Source organism: Mytilus edulis, chromosome 11 (genome assembly GCF_963676685.1).
Source record: "Mytilus edulis chromosome 11, xbMytEdul2.2, whole genome shotgun sequence".
NCBI classification, from domain to species: Eukaryota; Metazoa; Mollusca; class Bivalvia; order Mytilida; family Mytilidae; genus Mytilus; species Mytilus edulis.
Genome location: NC_092354.1, coordinates 43,136,566 through 43,158,302, shown reverse-complemented (window position 1 = coordinate 43,158,302; position 21,737 = coordinate 43,136,566). Strand labels below are relative to the sequence as shown.

General features: G+C 35.7%; 2 protein-coding genes across 4 annotated transcripts; one reads left to right on the top strand and one right to left on the bottom strand.

Moving 5' to 3' along the window:
* Nucleotides 1-4,187: 4,187 nt before the first annotated feature.
* On the bottom strand, nt 4,188-20,526 carry LOC139495629 (kelch-like protein 24). 3 transcript variants are annotated; one of them, XM_071283916.1, is made up of 3 exons: nt 20,410-20,526; nt 9,838-9,904; nt 4,188-7,715 (listed from the first exon to the last, which is right to left on the bottom strand). In XM_071283916.1, the coding sequence occupies exon 3, from the start codon at nt 7,695-7,697 to the stop codon at nt 5,943-5,945; it is 1,755 nt and encodes a 584-aa protein (XP_071140017.1). In that variant the 5' UTR covers nt 7,698-7,715; nt 9,838-9,904; nt 20,410-20,526; the 3' UTR covers nt 4,188-5,942. The 3 variants fall into 3 exon arrangements, with proteins under 3 accessions (XP_071140017.1, XP_071140016.1, XP_071140015.1); XM_071283915.1 differs by lacking the exon at nt 20,410-20,526 and adding an exon at nt 20,186-20,340; XM_071283914.1 differs by lacking the exon at nt 20,410-20,526 and having other exon boundaries at nt 9,838-10,071.
* Nucleotides 14,184-14,528, top strand: LOC139494274 (ATP synthase subunit b-like). Its single transcript, XM_071282443.1, has one exon. It carries the CDS (start codon nt 14,184-14,186, stop codon nt 14,526-14,528), a length of 345 nt encoding a protein of 114 aa, XP_071138544.1.
* Nucleotides 20,527-21,737: the final 1,211 nt, after the last annotated feature.

Here is a 21,737-nt window from a genome sequence, read left to right as displayed (position 1 = left end):
GACATGTGAAAACTATATTTTGTCATTGATTTTTATTGTGTACACACGACTTTTAATTTTAAATAAAACCATCGAATAAATGTGGTCTTAAGCAATTATTTATTGGGCTAGATTAAATACTGAAAACATAAACCCATTGCTAAAAGAAAGTTATACATTAAGTAAACACCTTGATTCACAAGGAGTTTATACTTGGTCCACTTTTATAAAAGATTCAACACAAGAAATGAATATTGATATACAAAAAGTAATGTCCTGTCAAAATATGGAACAAGTTAACAAACTGAAGACTTGGATTAAGAATATTACAAGTAAATTTTATTCAGAACTACTGGAAAATAAAATTAATAGTTTGAACGAAAATAACAAACTTTTTCTTTACAAAAATATTAAAGTCAAACAAGACCAAGAATTTTATCTAAAATATCACAATTTTGAAACTAGACGTTTATTTACAAAAATTAGAATTAGTGACCATAATTTGCTCATTGAGAAGGGCAGATATCTAAAAATATCTCGAGACAATAGAACATGTCCAACTTGTCCACTGTCAAATAAATAATGTTTTACGTATAAAACTTTTTAATGACATGGCAATAGATAATCCTATGTTTTCAAATCTATCTGATACTGAAAAACTAGTAGTCCTACTAAATCCTTCTAATATAAACCAAGTGAAAAAAAACAGGTTCCTTTATAAAACAGTCTTTAGAGCTGAGGACAGGGGACTCTTAGTTACTTTTACTTGTATATATATAGATATGTGTGTGTTTAACTCAGTTATTTTATTGTTGCTGTTACTTTTGTTCATGTCACAAGTATAATGTTACTTATATGACAAAGAAAGATTATTATTTAAATGAACTTAATTTTTTTTTTTTGCTATTGAGCAATACACTATGCTGTTGAATATTAATCAGAAAAAAAATTGTAGAAAAAAATCCTTTTAATTTCTGAAATCTGAAATGAGACAAATTTTACACCCCTAATCCCCACCCCCTCCAGCATTTTTTCACCTCCCCGTTTCCTTATTAAAAAAATAATTTCAATTCAAATTTCTAATGGAGCTGGCAACAATAACTACTCATTTACATACACCATAAAACATTAAAATATAAAATGACATACATGTACATTCATGGTTAAAATTAATATTAATAAACAGTAACTTATAAAAATATATTTACTGCTACACATCTCAAGACAATCATCATTTCTTAATACCTAATTTTCAAGCAGTATAAGGGAGGTAATCAAGTAATCAAACATATTTATACAAAACAATGTTTTTTAAGTTTTAATTGGATTACCTCCCCTTCGCTGCTTTGAAATTTACTAAATTGTCCTGTAACCAGAAAAACCCTTGTTTTCCCCTTTTTTGTCCCTAGTTACCTGATGATTTGAACCATACCCCGCCCCCATAACCATCTCTTTGTAGTATGGAAACTTGTGGTATAATTTTAGAGATTTATACACTTAAACACAATGTATTGACTGAAAACTAAAAAAATGCTAATTGTGGCCCCAAATTCTTACACATATAGGACCATAACCCCCAAAATCAATCCAAACCTTCTACCTGTTGTATTAAACATTGATGGTACATTTCAGAGCAATTGAAATGCTTATACACAAGTTGATATCCTGAAAGTATAAAAATGCTTGTGTTGGGCCCTTTGGGCTTCTTATTACAAAAGGGACCATCATTCCCAAAATCAATCCCAAAATCATCCCTAAAAATCAATCCCAACCTTCCTTTTGAGGTAATGAGCCTTTTTATAAAATTTCATAGAGATCCTTAAACTAAAGTTATTGTCCGGACACCAAATGTGTTTTCGGACGACGACGCAGACGCAGACGACGACATCATACCATTATACGAACGCAAAAATCTTTTGCGATCGTATAAAAATAATTGAAATACGATACTATCATATATGTGCACAATATGTACGGAAGCCATTTAAGACCTTTAAAAAATATAATTCAAATTCGACTTCACGAATACAAAAAGTTGATCTAAATCATATAATTCATTATCATTTATTAAATTCATGATAATAAATCCGTAAAACAAGTTATCACAGATTTTTGTAATTCGTAATCACGGATTAAAATCGTTTTCATAGATTTTCGGATTTAGACTATAGTAACGAACTGTAAAACGAAATTATGACTGAAATATATGATAACGAATTATTCAAGACATGATAGTGGATCATAAAATCTACAATTTAGGTTAAATTCAGTGACTACGTTTTTTTTTATTTGTGTTTGTGTTCTTTTCTCAGAGGGGTTAAACTCTTCAGTGACATCGTGGCATCACTGCATGCGATATGTGTAACAGCATAGCCCACTCGGCCACTTCTGGTAGAACGAACATTTAGTCTTTATAAAACAGAAGCTATTGTTTTCATTGCACTCTCGCGTATTGTCTTGCTTTTAATAAGGGAGCTACCATTTAATTTTTAGGGGGGGGGGGGGCTAGGATGAACAATTTTGTCCTGCATTTTTTTAAAGTTATTATCTAAAAAAAAGCATCTCTTTTTATGTTTCACTTTAATTGGTCCTGCTTTTTTTTAGTATATCCTGGCTCTTTTTTACCTAAATTGTCATCCTGACTTTTTTGGAAGTGTCTCATCCTGCCTTTTTTTTTACTCAAAACTCCTGTCCTGCCTATTTTTTTCAAATTGTATAATTTGACCTTCTATATATTTCCTCATGATCACTGCATGGAGACAATACATATATATGTCGTGCACACATTATTATTTTGTATAAGTGATTACTTGTACAAATATAATTGTCACGATTGTACAGGTAATTACTTGTCCATTTTTTATTGAGATAAAATAACTTTTCCTTCAAACACAAAATTTAAAATAAATGCAAAAGTATAAACTTGTAACATGTAAGTACTTTTTATCTTTCACATGTGAATACTGAATTATTAGAAGATTGTATTGCCATCTCACAATTTATTTATTTCATCGTGAAATTTCTTTTCTACGATGTTTTTTTATTTGTACACTTACTGACACAAAATCAAAGTGGTCAAAGATCTTTAAAATATATTGCGCAATACTACATGTAATTAAAGAATTTTTCTTGAAACTTAAAAAAAAAATGAATTTTGAAGAAAAAAAAATAATCCCCTTAAAAAGTTTGGGAACAAAAATGCTCCCCCCTTTTTGGAGCAATTACCCCCAAACTCAATCCAAGTCTGCCCTTTGTAGTATGAAACCTTGTAGTACAATGTCAAAGAGATCCATTCACTTGAACACAAGTTATTGTCTGAAAACTACAAACATGCTTGTTTTTGGCCCCTAATTCCTTAACTGTTGGTACCATAACCCCCAAAACCGATTCCAACCTTCCTTTTGTGGTATTAAACTGTCTTGTTAAAGTTTACAGAGATCCCTTCTCTAAAGCTAAAGTTATTGTCCGGAAACCAGATGTGTCTTCGGACGACGACGACATCATAGCAATATAACAACTAAAAAAAATGTTTGCGGTCGTATAAAATAGTTATCAGAGGTACCAGGATTATAATTTAGTACGCCAGACGCGCGTTTCGTCTACATAAGACTCATCAGTGACGCTCATATCAAAATATTTATAAAGCCAAACAAGTATACAAAGTCGAAGAGCATTGAGGATTCAAAATTCAAAAAAAGTTGTTCCAAAATCACGCACAAAAGCTACGTATATATGTTTATTTCTTTTTTGGTACATGTCCTTTCTAAAATTCATATGTTTTGGATGATGTCTAAAACAAAATCATAATTCAAAGTTCCAATGACTTCTGACCTGTTTTCCAACAATCATAACTATTTTTATATGCCCAATACTTTTATGCTGCCTGGGAAATAAATCAAGCGTAAACAGATCTGGAAAGGTCAAACTCGTCAATGCGCCTCTATCATGTCTATCCTGCAAGAAACAAACAGTACCAAGAACTGACTCAAATTTTCTGTGATTATTTGTCCCATTGTTGAAGGCCATATGAAGTTGTGATTTTGAGATGAGGTTCATCATGCAATAAACGCGCTGGATGTTGGTTTTGAAGCAAAATGCATGATTTTGTGTCCACAATTTATTTTTATTTTCTAGAAGAAAAAGTACCATGAAAACTCCCTGTATGCTCCGACAACCAGCTGTATGATTAATAAACAAACGATAAAGACTTCCGTTTCCATATTTATTACTTTTTAATGATACAAAATGTAAAAGTTAATAAATAAAAAAGTAATATTAAAAAATCTTTAAATTAAGGCCATCGAAGTGTTTGTGTAAATTGTTCTGAATAATTCAAGTTCTGTATACAAATATCTGTGTGTATATACAACATTACATTTTAGACAAAAAAGCACTACTCGAAAGTTCCATTTTATGCAAAAGGGAGAAGTGTTAGTTGCATGCACCGGATTCCCACAACGGTACACGTGTGATTAATTTATTGTTGGTTGCAAAATGTGCAGTGGAAAATATTTCAGTATGTATGATAAAAGTTTTTTAGTGTCTATTTTAGTTTACCCTTACACTTATCCCAAAAGGCAAACAAGGAACCACGATTTATCTTTTTTAAATCAAATATAGATATTAAAAACACATTTAGAAGACACATTTCAATGCAACAACTTCTCCCCCTTCCCTCTTCCATGCTGTGACCATCTTAAAATTTATCAAATGACTGCTCCCCACGGTTAACACAAACATGATAAACATTAAAATAAAAAAATCATATGACATCATGAAACATTATAAAAAGACAACAGAGATCTCATACATGTAGGCTATTTACGTTTAACGAAATATTGACATGCTTAAGGTGGTACTTACACCTTCCCTAAAATTAATGTGGCTCGTTTAATTTTCATAAAATTTTGACAAAGTATTTACTTTGAACCTTTGACAAAATATTTCAAAAAATTTGAACCAACCATTTTATCAGAAAAAAATCACTGGTTAGATAGCAGTTTGACAAACACTAATTTCGATCATTGAGAAGCTTAATATTACATTAATAACGCAGCGTAATCTAAACGTTTAGCTGATTTTACATAGTTATCTCACTGTAGTGTTAGGTACCACCTTTAAAAATCTTTTTGAAAGGAAAAAGATAGAATCAAGTAATGTTTCCGGTTATAGAGTACATGATTTGTTATTCGTTCATTCATTCATTCTATTTCATTTATTTTAACAAAAGAAAAGCTTTTTTCCAGTCTCTAAAAATAGAAACTTTTCCATGTATTATACACAAGATAAAATAAATATAATTTAACCGATCTATTGGCACACATTTCTTTCCTCTAGTTCTTTATGTATAAAACAGGTAAAAATGCCAGACTTGCCGAGTACAATAAACACCAATTATATCTTACTCATAGACAACGTGTGTTTTTCACCTTTTAATATACTCAACTGCAACGCGTGAATGTTGAGTTAATATCGTGAATTTTTAATTGCTATTAAGCTAACATGATATTAATCGAGTGTTAATTCAATAATTTCTAGAATAAAATTAATAAATAGCTACTGTAGGATCAAATAAGTCAATGTATTTTAAAAAATGACAATGAGCGAAATTTATGGGATTTGAGAATTGTTTAAAACGGGAATTGAACATGCACCATACAAGTCACGTGGCATACGGCTGCACGACGAACATGCAGACGATCAGAATCGAAAAGGATGCAAATTGATCCAGCAATGCACATGTGTATATATAAAATCAGTTATATCATTATCATGTTCATAAACAATATTGATTAAGAAGTTGTAAAAACAATAACGAATTCAAATTCAAGAAAAATGTCAAAATATAAATTTTAAAATAAAATCATGCATAGAGTGTTGTGTACTGACAAATAAAAGCCATTTAGTTGCAATATCACCAATCTACATTTACGTTCTCTATCACTAGTAAAACACGGATTGTTTCATTTTTGCAAAGGTTTCATGTGCTTTTTTAGCGCAGCTATTTTGACACAGCCGTCAATCAGTCTTGGTGCCGGAAGTGTGTCGCTTAATGTCGTACATCCAGAAGTTGAAGGGTCAAACATTATTAGATCTTTACAAAGCGTATTACTTTCAATTTCGCCACCAAGAACGATAATGTTACCTTGGTAATGAATGACGCCGAAATGAATTCTTTGATAGGCTGTTAGTCTACCAACGGTTCGGCAATACGTTTTCCTACTTTCTTTTGTGTCTTTGCAAAACTCAACTACACGGCCATCATAGAAAATCAGGAACACTCTGCTGTTAACAGTAACGGAACGTGTAAGCTTGCAAGCCATTGGAATTTTGGCATCAAGCTTACATGACTGACGCATGCGTGTATCAAAGCACTGAATGAAAGCGGTGTCCTTTCTATCGTTCTTTTCACCTCCAAAGGTATAAATACTTTCACCAACCACTGCTGCTGAAAATGAACTGATTGCAATTGGCAACTGGCCTACTTCTGACCATTCGTCCTCGCGGATATCGTACAATTCGATACTTGAGAGCATGCGCGAACCATCTTCCAGTTTGTTGTCATATCCGCCTAAGGCATAAAGGCCACCAGTTACAGCAACGACTGAATGTCGGCGCCTTCCGCTTTTCATTGTTGCCATTTGAACCCATTTGTTCTTGTCTGCGTCGTATCTCAGAAGGCAATTCTGCATTGACCCCCCACCTGACACGAAAATATCATTCTTGTAAGTGCATGATGCAAACTCTATACCAGGATCATAAGGAAGGGCAGATAACTCAAACCATTCTTTACTCTGGAAACTGTAACATATGACCTGCAGACTTCTGATGTACGGTGGAGTTGTTGATTCACATCCTCCTAAGAGGACAACCACTTCTTCTGTTCCAGACGACAGACGATATCGTGTCTGCTTGTTGCAAATGTCCTGCTGTCGAGCAGGTAGAAGATGGTATTTCTTTGCTTCGTTGATGTATTTCATTGTCTCTAAATCATCTTTGAGAAAGTCATGTCGGTCCTCGATTGTTAGTAAATATTCCGGATTTAGGAAAGACAGGCGAATGTTTTCGAAAAGATTGCCGCAAAATTTCTTCCGTTTTTCTAAATCGTGTTCAAGCCACTGGAAAACTGTATCACAGAGTCGATCCTCGCTATCGGTTTGTAAGTTGTCCTCTTTCATTATACTCGCAAGCTCTTTGCCTTCTAATTCAACAAAGTCACTAGTTTTACGAATTTCTTGGTAGTTCGCAGCAACGATTTTTATTGCATGGTTAGCAAGGTTATGGCAGTCATGAAATGAAGCAAGTTTCCAAATTTTTAAACAATTTTCGGAGGTTATATGTGGATAGAGAAAATCTTCACAAATTTGCTGTAGCATTTTGATTTGCAAAACGGATGCAATACTGAGAATTTCGACGCCATTGTCTATCGTGAGTTCAATATCGCCGCTATAAACAAACTTAATCACGCAATCAAACAGATCAGGATCCATTTCCGGAAAAGTCACTTCACCACTTACACTTTCGCGCATGCCTGAAGAAAACATGGCGTCGAAGTATGTGGATACTGCTGCCAACATAAATTTGTGACATTTGAATGTCTTCTCTCCCACCAGAATTATGACATCTGAATGATCTCCAGTATTCCATAGACGTTGGATACCTTCGAGTAGTCCCGTGGAGTAAACCTTCTCAGGGGAGATAATCACTTGTGATGACATGCTTGTATCACAAATATCCTAAAATAAAAAAAAGGAAAATTCAATAAAAAATTCAAAACATCGGTAATAGTTTTGCTCATTGCTGAAGTTTGCTTTGTAGCATGTAGTTGTATAAACCCTGTCATGTTATCTTCGGCAGATACATGAAAAAAATGTTAATTAATAACTCAACATTTCTATATTCAATATAAGTTGCAAAAACTTTTTCCCAATCCCCTATAGATAAATATGTTTAAAACTAAACATCTCTTTGTTATTGTATTAGTCCTTCGTACATTATGTAGGATAGACGGACTAGTGTATGACAATGCCCGACATTTGTTGAGTTTCTGTTGTTCGTAAATGATATGTCAAATATATATCAAAGCAATGTAACCGCCCCTGTGTTCGGGAGATTGTTGGTTCGAACCCTGCCAGTTCAAACCTACAACTTTAAAATTGGTATTTGCTGCTTCTAAACTAAGCATGCGCCATTATGGAGTAAGAGCAAACACTGGTCAGCTCAGTATCAGAATAATGTTTCCCGGTCAGGTAACTTGCCTCCCTTTGGACTGTTTCCTTGTGAAGTAGCAAGTATTTTAAAACATTTCAGTTTAGCGTGTCGGTTCAGTACAGAACATTTTTTTTTACCTCGCCTCCGACGCCGATATAACAATTTAAATGTCTCGCCATAGCAGATTTCGACGCAGGCGAGACAAAACATAAGCAAGACATTGAAGTTACTATTGAGATAGACACTTACAGGGCACCAGCTAGCTGTTTATATTTTCGTTTCAAATTAAAAACAAAGTACAAAGTCGAAGAACTTTTTTAAACTAGAATTTTCGATAATTTTTCAATTTTCGTTAAAAAAACACTATTCCAGGAATTAGACATGATACAATCGAAGTGATTGTAATCGGAAGGATATTCATGGTCAAACGTTGATCAATCGTTAACAATAATTATTGTGTTAAAAATTTATGACTTCCTTCAATACGATGTCCTTGACCTAAAAGGGTGAAGCTGCAAGTTGTAAACAAAACTATTTATACATATATATATAATCAATATAAGGAAACAGACCCAGTTTCCGTCGGGTTTGAGTATGTTTATACAATATATTTATATAGATATATAGATATGGATATTCACATTTTAAATTGTATAGATATGGATATTCACATTTTAAAATAAAGTTCCTAATTGTATATTTAATTTGTCCCATTTTCTTTGATTGAGGCAGGACTGTTTAACGTCCAGTAGCAAGTATCATTATGCTTATTCGGAATAAAATATAAATATACCATTCTACACCATAACCTTATTTCGATTCCGAGTCGACCAATCTTTTCTCCAATTTCTAAAATATGGCATGCTTCGCAAATGAATTTTATAAACGTTAATTTAAAGGTCTTTGGATGACCTAGGTGCGGATCGAATCCCACGATCTCCTACGAGCGCGCCAGCACGTGACCATTGACCATTTCCAATTTCTTTTAACTTAGATCCTACTATTGCCGTGTTATACATTAAGTATATAGTCAATTTGAGATCAAGAAATCTTCGAAATGAAGAGACGATGATGACGGTGTTTACATGCATATTGGGACGAAAACAAATTGAAAATAATTGGATCTTTCATTAAAAAAAAGATAAAGCTTTTTGCACAACATATAATTTTTTTTATTAAATATCAGATAATAGTTATCAAAGGTACCAGGATTATAATTTAGTACGCCAGACGTGCGTTTCGTCTACACAAGACTCACCAGTGACGCTTACATCAAAATGTTTATAAAGCCAAACAAGAGAAATTGTCAAAATGGGAAACAATTAAATTGTCTTTTTATAGCTGACCATGCGGTATGGCCATTACTCATTGTTGAAGGCCATACTCTGACCCATAGTTAATGTTTGTGTCATAAGTTCTCTTGTGAAGACTTGTTTCATTGGCAATCATACACAATTTCTTATTTTTGTAATTCATTATACAGTATGCACCTGCGAAAGGCTGGGTAACTGATGTTTAATCGTTTCTGACTCTTTATCTGATGAAGACAGAAGCATAATCAGTGAGAAGCATTCTTTTTATCTTTTTTTCTGTTTTATAACCTTTGCCCACTTGTCATCATGGTCATGTAACATTTAACTAACTCACCCTTAATGAAATTTCTGCATCCTCGCCCACGCCTCGTATAGAGGAACCTCTACTCCGCGTGGACAATCTGGAACGAAAACTTTTCATCAGAACAAATATTTACAACCAACTGCCTAAAATATCCATGGTAAATCAGGAAATATTATTGTGAAGCTTGATAAAACGAGGAGGGAGGAAGTCAAAATACAAGTATATCCGGTGATGTATGCTTTGTTAGATGTAAAATGATTCAATGACCCTAGCTACATTCGTATTATAGTTACAAGTGTTTATGGAAAGTTGTAGTAAATTTTAAAATCGGGCATACATTGCATAGATGTGGATTCGTTCGTCCGATAAGTTCGTTTAAAATCCTTGATTAAGCAGGCCATGATCGTATCCTAAAATGTGTATATATAAGTGAACACCGACCCCAGCTCAACTTGATATTTCTAAATAACACAATCTGTTTTCCTAAAGTGATTGGGTGAGCTTTATTTTAAATTTACAATTGTTTTAAATGGTTGCAGTTAACTTAAAAATCGGGTACAACTGTATAAATGTGATGTGGATTTGTTTGTCCGCTAAGTTAGTTTAGACCTTAATCAAGCGGGACAACTTTTTGTTTGTCCGCTAAGTTCGTTTAGACCTTAATCAAGCGAGACAACTTATCCCAAAATATGAATATATATGATCACCTAACCTGCTATACTTTTTATTTTTATATACACAAAACTGTTTTACTAAATTGCCTTTGCTTCAATATATCTACAAGTGTTTATAGGCAATTGCATTTGATTTATACATCTGGTTGGACCCCCCTTTTTTTTGACGATCAATGCATTTGAATGGGGACATGTAGTTGGACACCCCTTTCCTTTTTAAAATGGCTGGATCCGCCCCTGAAACTGTATTTAAATGTGGGGGCTCGATATTAGAAATTTAGATATCAGAAATCCTAGTAGACTATCAATATCCTACAATGTATATATTCTTTTATAAGGAACATTTGATACTAGTATTACAGAGACATGCACTTATCTTAAACGTATAATTACACTTGTGTGTATTGACGTACTGTACCATATTTCGAGGTTACTCGGTACATATCAATCTGTACATACGAGATTTCTACTTATTATAATATCATAAAGATATACTATCCATGATAAGTTATACATTTACATATCTAGTAATAGATACACATTTTATTTATGTTCACAAATGTACAAGTAAAAAAGTATTTAGGAAGCAACCATTTAACTTCAAAAAACGTTGGGGGAGGGGGAGGGGTTATGTTTTTAGTTTTTTTCTCAGTGAAGATAAAAAAAATTTCGCTCTATGGGCGAACATATTTATTAAGTTTTTTTCGACGCTATAAATAATTTTTTTCTTTTTTATATTCTATCACTATATAGGTTTGGGTTTATTTTGGTCAGGGGGGGGGGGGGGGGGCATTTTTTGGTCATCTGCATTGCAGAATATTTCTACATGTTATTGCCCTCATGGACCGTGCGAGGGCTGTATAGCCAGTCAAGGTCGTTAAAGGTTAAAAACTTTTATCATTGCGAGGGCTGTGTAGCCAGTCAAGGTCGTTAAAGGTTAAAAACTTCGATCATTGCGAGGGCTCTATTGTATATCAAAACAGTGCAACAGTTTTATAGCAAGGTTTTAAATTGTATTTTTGATTAGTTTATAGTCAATGACATGATCATGATAATACATATGCAGTTTGGGGGTTAAAAAACTTTTCCAATATTTAACAGGATTTTATTTCTAACCATTTATTCGGGCTCAGAAAACAAAACAAAATGCATTGATTATATCCACTTCATTTAAAGTTTGGTGCATGGATAGTTCTCATTAAATACCAAGCACATCTCCTTATTTCGACACTAAACAGACCTACAAGGTTGGGCGGAAAAAGGACATAAAAGGGAACATAGATAGCTTAGATTAGAGGGACGCAAGCAAGGGCAGAGACGAGAGCATTGAAAGTGTAGAGGGAAGCATATCTATGGTAATGAATGAGTATAGAAAGATCATTAAGTGGATCACTAAAAGGGTAGAGTGGAGCATATAAAGGGCTGAGGGGAGCAAAATGTAATGCAGATCAGACTGAAGTATAGAAAGGTAAAGAGGGCATATACAAGACAAGAGGGGAGCACAGAATTAACAGGATCATAGAAAGGTAAAGAGGGGAATATGGAAAGCACGGTTGGTGAATAATTAACAAGAGAATAGAAAGGGCAAAGGAGAGTACAGAGATGAAAGGTCAGAAAATGAATAGGCAAGGCAGATTGAAGGACGGAAAGGACAACAAGAGCACAAAAAGGGCAAAGGGGCGTTTAAGAAAGGACAGATGGCGAATAAACAGGACAACTATAGCATAGAAAGGACAAAGAGGAGTATATAAATGACATAGGGAGAAAAGAAAGAGCAAAGTGTAGTACAGAAGGAAGCATAGAACGAGTAGAGGGGAGTATAGAAAGGACAGAAGCGACCTTGAAAGGACAGATGGCGAAAAAAACAGGACAACAAGAGCATAGACAAGGTAATTGGGAGAATAAATAGGATAAAGTGTAGGGTATAAGAACAGAGTGATATAGAAAATCGAAAGGGCAGAAGGTAGTAATAGAAAGGGTAGAGAGGAAAATAGAAAAGGCAGAGGGAATGGTAGAAAGAACAGAGGGTCATCAAAAGGGCTGAGTGTAGGACAGACAGGACATAGAAATTTAGAAAGAGTAAATGGGAGCATGGAAAGGGCAGTGGTGGACAACAAGAGCGTAAAAAAAGGCAAAAGGAAGTCTAGAAATGCAAAAGGGCACACAAAGAGGACAAGGAGAGCATAGTAAGTGCAAACTAGTCACAAAGGACAGATAGCAAATAAAGAGGACAACGAAAACCTATAAAGGACAAAGGGGAATATAAAAAGGACCGATAATGATTTAACAGGACAGGGAGACATAGAAAGGGCAAAAGAGGGTATAGAAAGGGCAGAGGGATAAAATAATCGGCAGAGTGAAGAACAAAAAAAACAAAGGGCAGTATAGAAAGGACAGATAGCGATTAAACAGGAAAACAAGAGCATATATAGACAAAAGGGAGTACAGTTTTGATAGAGGGAGACCAGAAAGGACAGAGTAAGGGTCAGAGGGGACCATAGAGAGAGAGAGAGTAGAAGGCAGATTACAAGGAACAGAAGTAACTTAAGTCTAGAAAGGACAGGTGGCAAATAAACCGGACAATGAGAGCATAGAAAGGACAAAGGGGTCTGGGGAGTATAGAAAGGACAGAGGCGAATAAACAGGACAACAAGAGTATAGAATGGACAGAGGCGAATAAACAGGACAACAAGAGTATAGAATGGACAGAGGCAAATAAACAGGACAACAAGAGCAAAGAAAGGGAAAAGGGGAGTAAAGAAAGGACACAAGGGAATAAATAGGACAATAAGAGCATAGAAAGGGCAAAGGGGAGTATAGAAAGGACAGAGGCGAATAAACAAGACAACATGAGCATAGAAAGGGCAAAGGGGAGTAAAGAAAAGACAGAGGCGAATAAACAGGACAACATGAGCATAGAAAGGGCAGAGACGAATAAACAGAACAACATAAGCATAGAAAGGGCAGAGACGAATAAACAGAACAACATAAGCATAGAAAGGGCAAATGGGAGTATAGAAAGGACACAAGCGAATAAACAGGACATTATGAGCATAGAAAGGGCAAAGGGGAGTATAGAAAGGACAGAGGCGAATACACAGGACAACATGATCATAGAAAGGGCAAAGGGGAGTATAGAAAGGACAAAGGCGAATAAACAGGACAACAAGATCATAGAAAGGGCAGAGGAGAGTATAAAAAGAACAGAGGCGAATAAACAGGACAACATGAGCATAGAAGGGGAAAGGGGAGTAAACAAAGGACAGAGGCGAAAAAAACAGTACAATAAGATCATAGAAAGGGCAAACAGTAGTATAGAAAGGCAAGATGAGAATAAACAAGGCAACTAGAGCATAGAAATGGCAAAGGGGAGTATAGAAAGGACGGAGGCGAATAAACAGGACAATAAAAGCATAGAAAGGGCAAAAGGGAGTATAGGAAGGCTAGATGCGAAAAAAAGGACAGCAAAAGCATAGAAAGGGCAAAGGGGAGTATAGAAAGGACGGAGGCGAATACACAGGACAATAAGAGCATAGAAAGGGCAAAAGGGAGTATAGAAAGGCCAGATGCGAAAAAAAAGGACAGCAAAAGCATAGAAAGGGCAAAGGGGAGTATAGAAAGGACAGAAGCGAATAAACAGGACAAGAGCAAAGATGGGCAATAGGGAGTATAGAAAGGACAGAGGCGAATAAACAGGACAACATGAGCATAGAAAAGGCAAATGGCAGTATAGAAAGGACAGAGGCGTATAAACAGGACATGAGCATTGACAGGGCAAAGGGGAGTATAGAGAGGACAGAAGCGAATACACAAGACAAGATGAGCATAGAAAGGGCAAAGAAGAGTATAGAAAGGACAGAGGCGAATAAACAGGACAACTTGAGCATAGAAAGGGCAAATGGGAGTAAAGAAAGAACAGAGGCGAAAAAACAGGACAATAAGATCATAGAAAGGGCAAACAGTAGTATAGAAAGGGCAAAGGGGAGTAAAGAAAGGACAGAGGCGAAAAAACAGGACAATAAGATCATAAAAAAGGGCAAACAGTAGTATAGAAAGGCAAGATGAGAATAAACAGGGCAACTAGAGCATACAAATGGCAAAGGGGAGTATAGAAAGGGCAAAAGGGAGTATAGGAAGGCCAGATGCGAAAAAAAGGACAGCAAAAGCATAGAAAGGACAGAAGCGAATAAACAGGACAAGAGCAAAGATGGGCAAAATGGAGTATAGAAAGGACAGAGGCGAATAAACAGGACAACATGAGCATAGAAAAGGCAAAGGGCAGTATAGAAAGGACAGAGGCGTATAAACAGGACATGAGCATTGACAGGGCAAAGGGGAGTATAGAGAGGACAGAAGCGAATAAACAGGACAACAAGAGCACAGAAAGGACAAAGAGGAGTATAGAAAGGACAGAACAAATAAACAGGACAACATGAGCATTGACAGGGCAAAGGGGAGTATAGAAAGGACAGAAGCGAATACACAGGACAAGATGAGCAAAAAAAGGGCAAAGGGGAGTATAGAAATGACAGAGGCGAATAAACAGGACAACATGAGCATAGAAAGGGTAAAGGGCAGTATAGAAAGGACAGAGGCGAATAAACAGGACAAAATGAGCATTGACAGGGCAAAGGGGAGTATAGAGAGGACAGAAGCAAAAACACATCTTGAGCATGAAAAGGGCAAATAAGAGTATAGAAATGACAGAGGCGAATACACAGGACACCATGAGCATAGAAAGTGCAAAGGGGATTATAGAAAGGACAGAGGTTAATAAACAGGACAACAAGAGCATAGAAAGGACAAAGGGGAGTATACAAAAGACAGAGGCGAAAAAACAGGACAACAAGAGCATAGAAAGGGCAAAGGGGAGTATAGAAAGGACAGAGGCGAGTACACAGGACAACATGAGCATAGAAAGTCTAAAGGGGAGTATAGAAAGAACGGAGGCGAATAAACAGGACAATAAGAGCATACTAGGGCAAAGGTGGGTATAGAAAGGACAGAGGCGAACAAACAGGACAGGAGCATAGATGGGCAAAAGGGAGTATAGAAAGGACAGAGGCGAATAAACAGGACAACAAGAGCACAGAAAGGACAAAGGGGAGTATAGAAAGGACAGAAGCGTATACACAGGACAACATGAGCATTGACAGGGCAAAGGGGAGTAAAGAAAGGACAACAAGAGCACAGAAGAGGTGAATAAACAGGACAAGAGCATAGATGGGCAAAAGGGAGTATAGACAGGACAGAGGCGAATAAACAGGACAACAAGAGCACAGAAAGGGCAAAGGTGGAATAGAAAGGACTGAGGCAAACAGGACAACAAGAGCATAGAAAGGACAAAGGGGAGTATACAAAAGACAGAGGCGAAAAAACAGGACAACAAGAGCATAGAAAGGGCAAAGGGGAGTATAGAAAGGACAGAGGCGAGTACACAGGACAACATGAGCATAGAAAGTCCAAAGGGGAGTATAGAAAGAACAGAGGCGAATAAACAGGACAATAAGAGCATACTAGGGCAAAGGTGGGTATAGAAAGGACAGAGGCGAACAAACACGACAGGAGCATAAATGGGCAAAAGGGAGTATAGAAAGGACAGAAGCGAATAAACAGGACAACAAGAGCACAGAAAGGACAAAGGGGAGTATAGAAAGGACAGAAGCGTATACACAGGACAACATGAGCATTGACAGGGCAAAGGGGAGTAAAGAAAGGACAACAAGAGCACAGAAGAGGTGAATAAACAGGACAAGAGCATAGATGGGCAAAAGGGAGTATAGACAGGACAGAGGCGAATAAACAGGACAACAAGAGCACAGAAAGGGCAAAGGTGGAATAGAAAGGACTGAGGCAAACAGGACAACAAAAGCATAGAAAGGGCAAAGGAGAGTATAGAAAGGACAGAGGCGAATAAACAGGACAATAAGAGCATAGAAAGGGCAAAGGGGAGTAAAGAAAGAACAGAGGTGAATAAACAGGACAATAAGAGCATACTAGGGCAAAGGTGGGTATAGAAAAGACAGAGGCGAACAAACAGGACAGGAGCATAGAAGGGCAAAAGGGAGTATAGAAAGGACAGAGGCGAATAACAAGACCACATAAGCATAGAAAGGGCAAAGGGGAGTGTAGAAAGGACAGAGGCGAATAAACAGGACAACAAGAGCACAGAAAGGACAAAGGGGAGTATAGAAAGGACAGAAGCGAATAAACAGGACAACATGAGCATTGACAGGGCAAAGGGGAGTATAGAAAGGACAGAGGCGAATAAACAGGACAACAAGAGCATAGAAATGACAAAGGGGAGTATACAAAGGACAGAGGCGAATAAACAGGACAACAAGAGCATAGAAAGGGAAAAGGGGAGTATAGAAAGGACAGAGGCGAGTACACAGGACAACATGAGCATAGAAAGGGCAGAGGCACATACACAGGAAAACATGAGCATAGAAAGAGCAAAGGATATATAGAAAGAACAGAGGCGAATAAACAGGACAATAAGAGCATACTACGGCAAAGGTGGGTATAGAAAGGACAGAGGCGAATAAACAGGACAAGAGCATAGATGGGCAAAAGGGAGTATAGAAAGGACTGAGGCGACTGAACAGGACAATAAACGCATAGAAAGGGCAAAGGAGAGTATAGAAAGGACAGAGGCGAATAAACAGGACATTAAGAGCATAGAAAGGGCAAAGGGGAGTATAGAGAGGACGGAGGCGAATTAATTGGACAAGAGCATAGAAAGGGCAAAGGGGAGTATAGAAAGGACAGAGGCGAATAAACAGGACAACATGAGCATAGAAAGGGCAAAGGGAATATAGAAAGGACAGAGGCGAATAAACAGGACAACATGAGCATAGAAAGGGCAAAGGGGAGTATAGAAAGGACAGAGGCGAATAAGCAGGACAACATGAGCATAGAAAGGGAAAGGTGGTATAGAAAGGACAGAGGCGAATAAACAGGACAAGAGCATAGAAAGGGCAAAGGGAAGTACAGAAAGGGCAGAGGCAAGTAAAGAGGAGAACATGAGCATAGAAAGGGAAAAGAAGAGTATATAAAGGACAGAGGCGAATAAACATGACAACATGAGCATAGAAAGGCAAAGGGTATTGAAAGGACAGAGGCGAATAAACAGGACAACATGAGCATAGAAAGGGAAAGGGGGTATAGTAAGGAGAGGTGAATACACAGAACAAGAGCATAGATTGATTGATTGTTGGTTCACCGTTGCTTTATGCTGCATTAGCACAAAATTAAAAGCATAGAAAGGACAAATGGGAGTATAAAAAGGATATAGAGAGAATAGAAAGGGCAGAGTGTAGTACAGAAAGGACACTCATACAGAGTGACTGGGATAGAATGACAGAGTGATATATAAATAATTTAGTAGTTTGATTAAGAAATACATAAGTAAAGATCAGTAAACATTGTACATCAATTGTTGAATTTATTGGTACATTCAGTAGATAATTTAAATAGGAAGGCTAGGAGAAACAATTTAAAATTGTCACTATAAACACTGTAATGACTTATGGGAGTCCCCACACAACTTGTCTTATATATGTACGTGTTATATAAGATAAGATATCATATTAAGCAAGCATGGTGCACAAAATTTTAGCAATAAAATCATGACAATCAAATGAATTATTACAAAAAATAGCAAAGTAAATGATTAAATGATTGAAGTACATACATATACATGTACATGTATAAACAAAACAAAAAATGAACAAGTAAACACATTTTAACAAAGCAGCATATAAACAATGTCAAATACAAAACATTATATAAATCATGTGAATACCTCATTTGGAAGCCACTGTGACTGTGGCAAAAATTGTTTGTCTTATTCAATTTATAGACCTACATGTAGGCATAATGGTAGACAACTCCTGATAGATTATAAAAGAGGATAGCTGACAAATTTGACCCAACCTGATTAATTGTAGCCATTATTTCATGCATATTCAAAACAAGGCTAAGAAAGACAATACATATATAAATTTGAGAAATAATGCAGGGGTTTCATTATCTTTCATGTTGACTGGTACTTTCCACGTTTCTAGGTGGTACTTTTCAATTTATTCCATGAATATCTTATATAAAAATTCCTACATTTAGGCGGTACATTTTTACTTGTCAATAGCATAGGAGGGTAAAAGTACCGGGTACCGCCCCCTAATGAATGGCCTGTAATGTATTTAACAATTATGAAAATATAAAAGAACATCAATACAAACATGAAAATAAAACATGTAAACAAAAAGGCATACAGGTCATATAGTCATGGTAATTGTAAATATCCATCTCCCTGCTTTACCGGTAGTCTCTGATGGATATTTATTTGTCTAATTTGCAATCATGCCATGTCATCTCACGATCATTTAATCCTTACATGTAAACAAAATATATATATACAATGCAAGTTGGACCTGTGCATGCTGTGTATCTGGTCATTTGCATGTCCATCATTATGTTTGAATGAGCAAAACTTCTAAATAACATCATACAGGCAGCAACTAACTATACTTCAACTGGTCTGGATATTTGCTACTTAAATAACATGAATAAGTGATTTAAAAATCACTTATTTCAAAAAGTCCCCTGACTGATGAACAAATGACAGCCACTAAATTACAGGTTCCTGACTTGGGACAGGCACATACAAAATGTCGACCCAACCTGCCCCTAACCTATGAAAGTGGTGTAACGGCACACATCCTTATTTTTCACTCATTGCATTAATGGTTTGATCCCTTCATCGCCCTTCCTGACAAAATAACAACTTACCTTCCTGACAAAATAACAACTTAAAAATTGGTATTTGCTGCTTTTCTGCAAAGCATGCATCATTTAGAAGTTGTCACATGGACTGGTCAGCTTGAAGTCAGATTAACAATTAAGGAACAATTAAAAATTTCTTGCACGTTGATCTTTTTACCAATTTCACGAAACACAGTGAATAACAAACCTTTTTCACGGCTGCATGTGAAATAAAAATGACAAAACATGTTGCACGAAAATAACCCTTTACCACCCTATGTATAGCCACTTGTACTTTGTAAACTAAAACATTCAAAATCTGTCCCATCTTTAAGTCTAGTAACGTATACACATGTACATTGTTGTGATATGTAATTTTTACTATCCAAATAAACATCAATGGGGTGTCGGACTAATCGTTTGTCTGACCACTTTGGTGTTGCTATATCGGTGCTACTTTCTAGTTATCATATTTATACATGTAAATAGTGTACTGCCTACTGGAATTAAAGTTAGTTTAGAAGTAAATGAAGTATGACGTTTGGATTAGATCTGGTTCTTAATTGGTCTATTAATGTGAAGGACATTACTGATCAAATAATTGTGATGGCTTGGCATAGTGTCCATGTTTATATGAACAGGCCACTTCAATGCCAATTGATACAATGTACATGTATAGTGTCCCCTTATGAAGGCCTCCTTTGTTATAAATTTATAATAATCTTAAACTATAATATGAAGATCCGATTCCATTAATACGAACCTCCTTAGTGATATGAACTCCATTCTTGTGAATTAAGGGACCAAAAGCAGTTTTAAGAAAAGTTATAATCGTATCTTTTCTAGTAAAGAAGTTGGAAAAAGGGGGGTGGTACTAGTTAACAACTTTTTAACCCCAGGATAAATCTAAAACAATTTTTAAACATTTGGGTACGTACCTTTCGTCCTTTTTAAAAGCGGGTAGAAGAACTTGTTAAGATGTACCAAACTACGACTACTCATACATAATTTCAATATTTACAAAAATGTATAAACATTTTGGTACAAAAATAGACATTCAATTATCTCCCTTTGTAAATTTTCACCTGAGTATATAATTTACCTGTAAGATATCCGGGCATTTCGTCTTTCGTTATTAATTTTTAATTTGGAATTATTTTACCTGCAATCTAGGCCTTGTGTGTTGTCCTCAATATTCAATGAATATTAATTATTTTCTGAATGAAATTATCTTTTACTCTGAATTTCGTCGACTTCCTGATGTAAATAGGGGGTCATCTCAAGGTATATAAATAAAACTTCCAGACAGTGAGGTTCATAAGGGGAACTCTCAGAACGGGTACATGCTTATGAATGGTCATTTTCTCTCATTGGGAGGGCTTGCACTTTGAGAAAACATCTGCTTTTTTCTTACGTTTTGAAGTCACCTCAAAAGATGTAAAATATGTTTACAGAGACATAAAAATTTACCCCCCCCCCCAAAAAAAAAGTTTCAATAATTTTATTCTTTACATCAAACATACAGTTTCTATTTATATGATTATCATTTAATAAAAAGCATATCGGTAATGAAACATTGCTTGAAGTGTGGAAGATGTTGTTTTCTACTGGGAACTTTACTTAGAGTATACCTGGCTGTTGCGCGGTCACATTGCATTCATTCTATTTCAGCTCCTTTATTACCGTTACAGGAAGAACTTTTTAAACTTAATATTTTTATCATCGGAAAAATAAGTCGAGTGGAGCAAGGCGATAACAATATGTCTTTCCGGCTAATTTTCTTTTAATTTGTAGGCAGAAGCGTTTTGTGTGGCTTGAATATAGAATTATCTCATGGCCAATCGTACCACATGTAAGTTATATCTATGAAAACTTTTCAAGTTAAAACTTTCTACTTTTGACTCCTAGATATCATATACAACCTTTGAAAGATATGCTCGATCATGAGTTTTACAACTGATCATGTAAAGAAACAACTCAGTTTTAGTATTATCAGAGGGCTTCTGATATTATCAGTGATTTTGAAATACGGAAAGGCGGTATTATATAGAAATCCTTCCGAAAACACCTACATAAACTGAAAGACATCAAACCGTTATTCCCTATTGTCATTCTTAATGTCCAACTAACAAACAAAAGATGGTCATGACCGTCTCCTGCATCTGAATAAAGCGGTTAACATTGAAATGAAGTTGGTAGCCAAAGCCATGATACTTCTTCATACGGAAATGTATATATAATTACACAAGAGATTGAAATATGACATTTGAATCAAGTGGCAAACACTTCTGTTGAATATTCAGATACTGATTTAGAGTATTGATCAAATTTGCTATAATGAAGAACGAAAGAAAATCATAGAAAATATCATTGTTGTATGAAAAAAATAGAATTTGAAGAAAAACTATAAATATGTTACAGTATATTATGAAATAAAATCGATCAGGAGTTGTCTCCACTAGACCTAGAACTATAAAAGTTATATAATTT

Bases quoted from the DNA above. Each gene is read 5' to 3' on its own strand.
- LOC139495629 (XM_071283914.1), bottom strand. From the start codon at position 9,924: ATGAAAAGTTTTCGTTCCAGATTGTCCACGCGGAGTAGAGGTTCCTCT. The intron at 7,716-9,837 runs GTGAGTTAGTTA...TTTTTATTTTAG, and splicing joins ATGCAGAAATTTCATTAAGG to GATATTTGTGATACAAGCAT.
- LOC139494274 (XM_071282443.1), top strand. From the start codon at position 14,184: ATGAGCATAGAAAAGGCAAATGGCAGTATAGAAAGGACAGAGGCGTAT.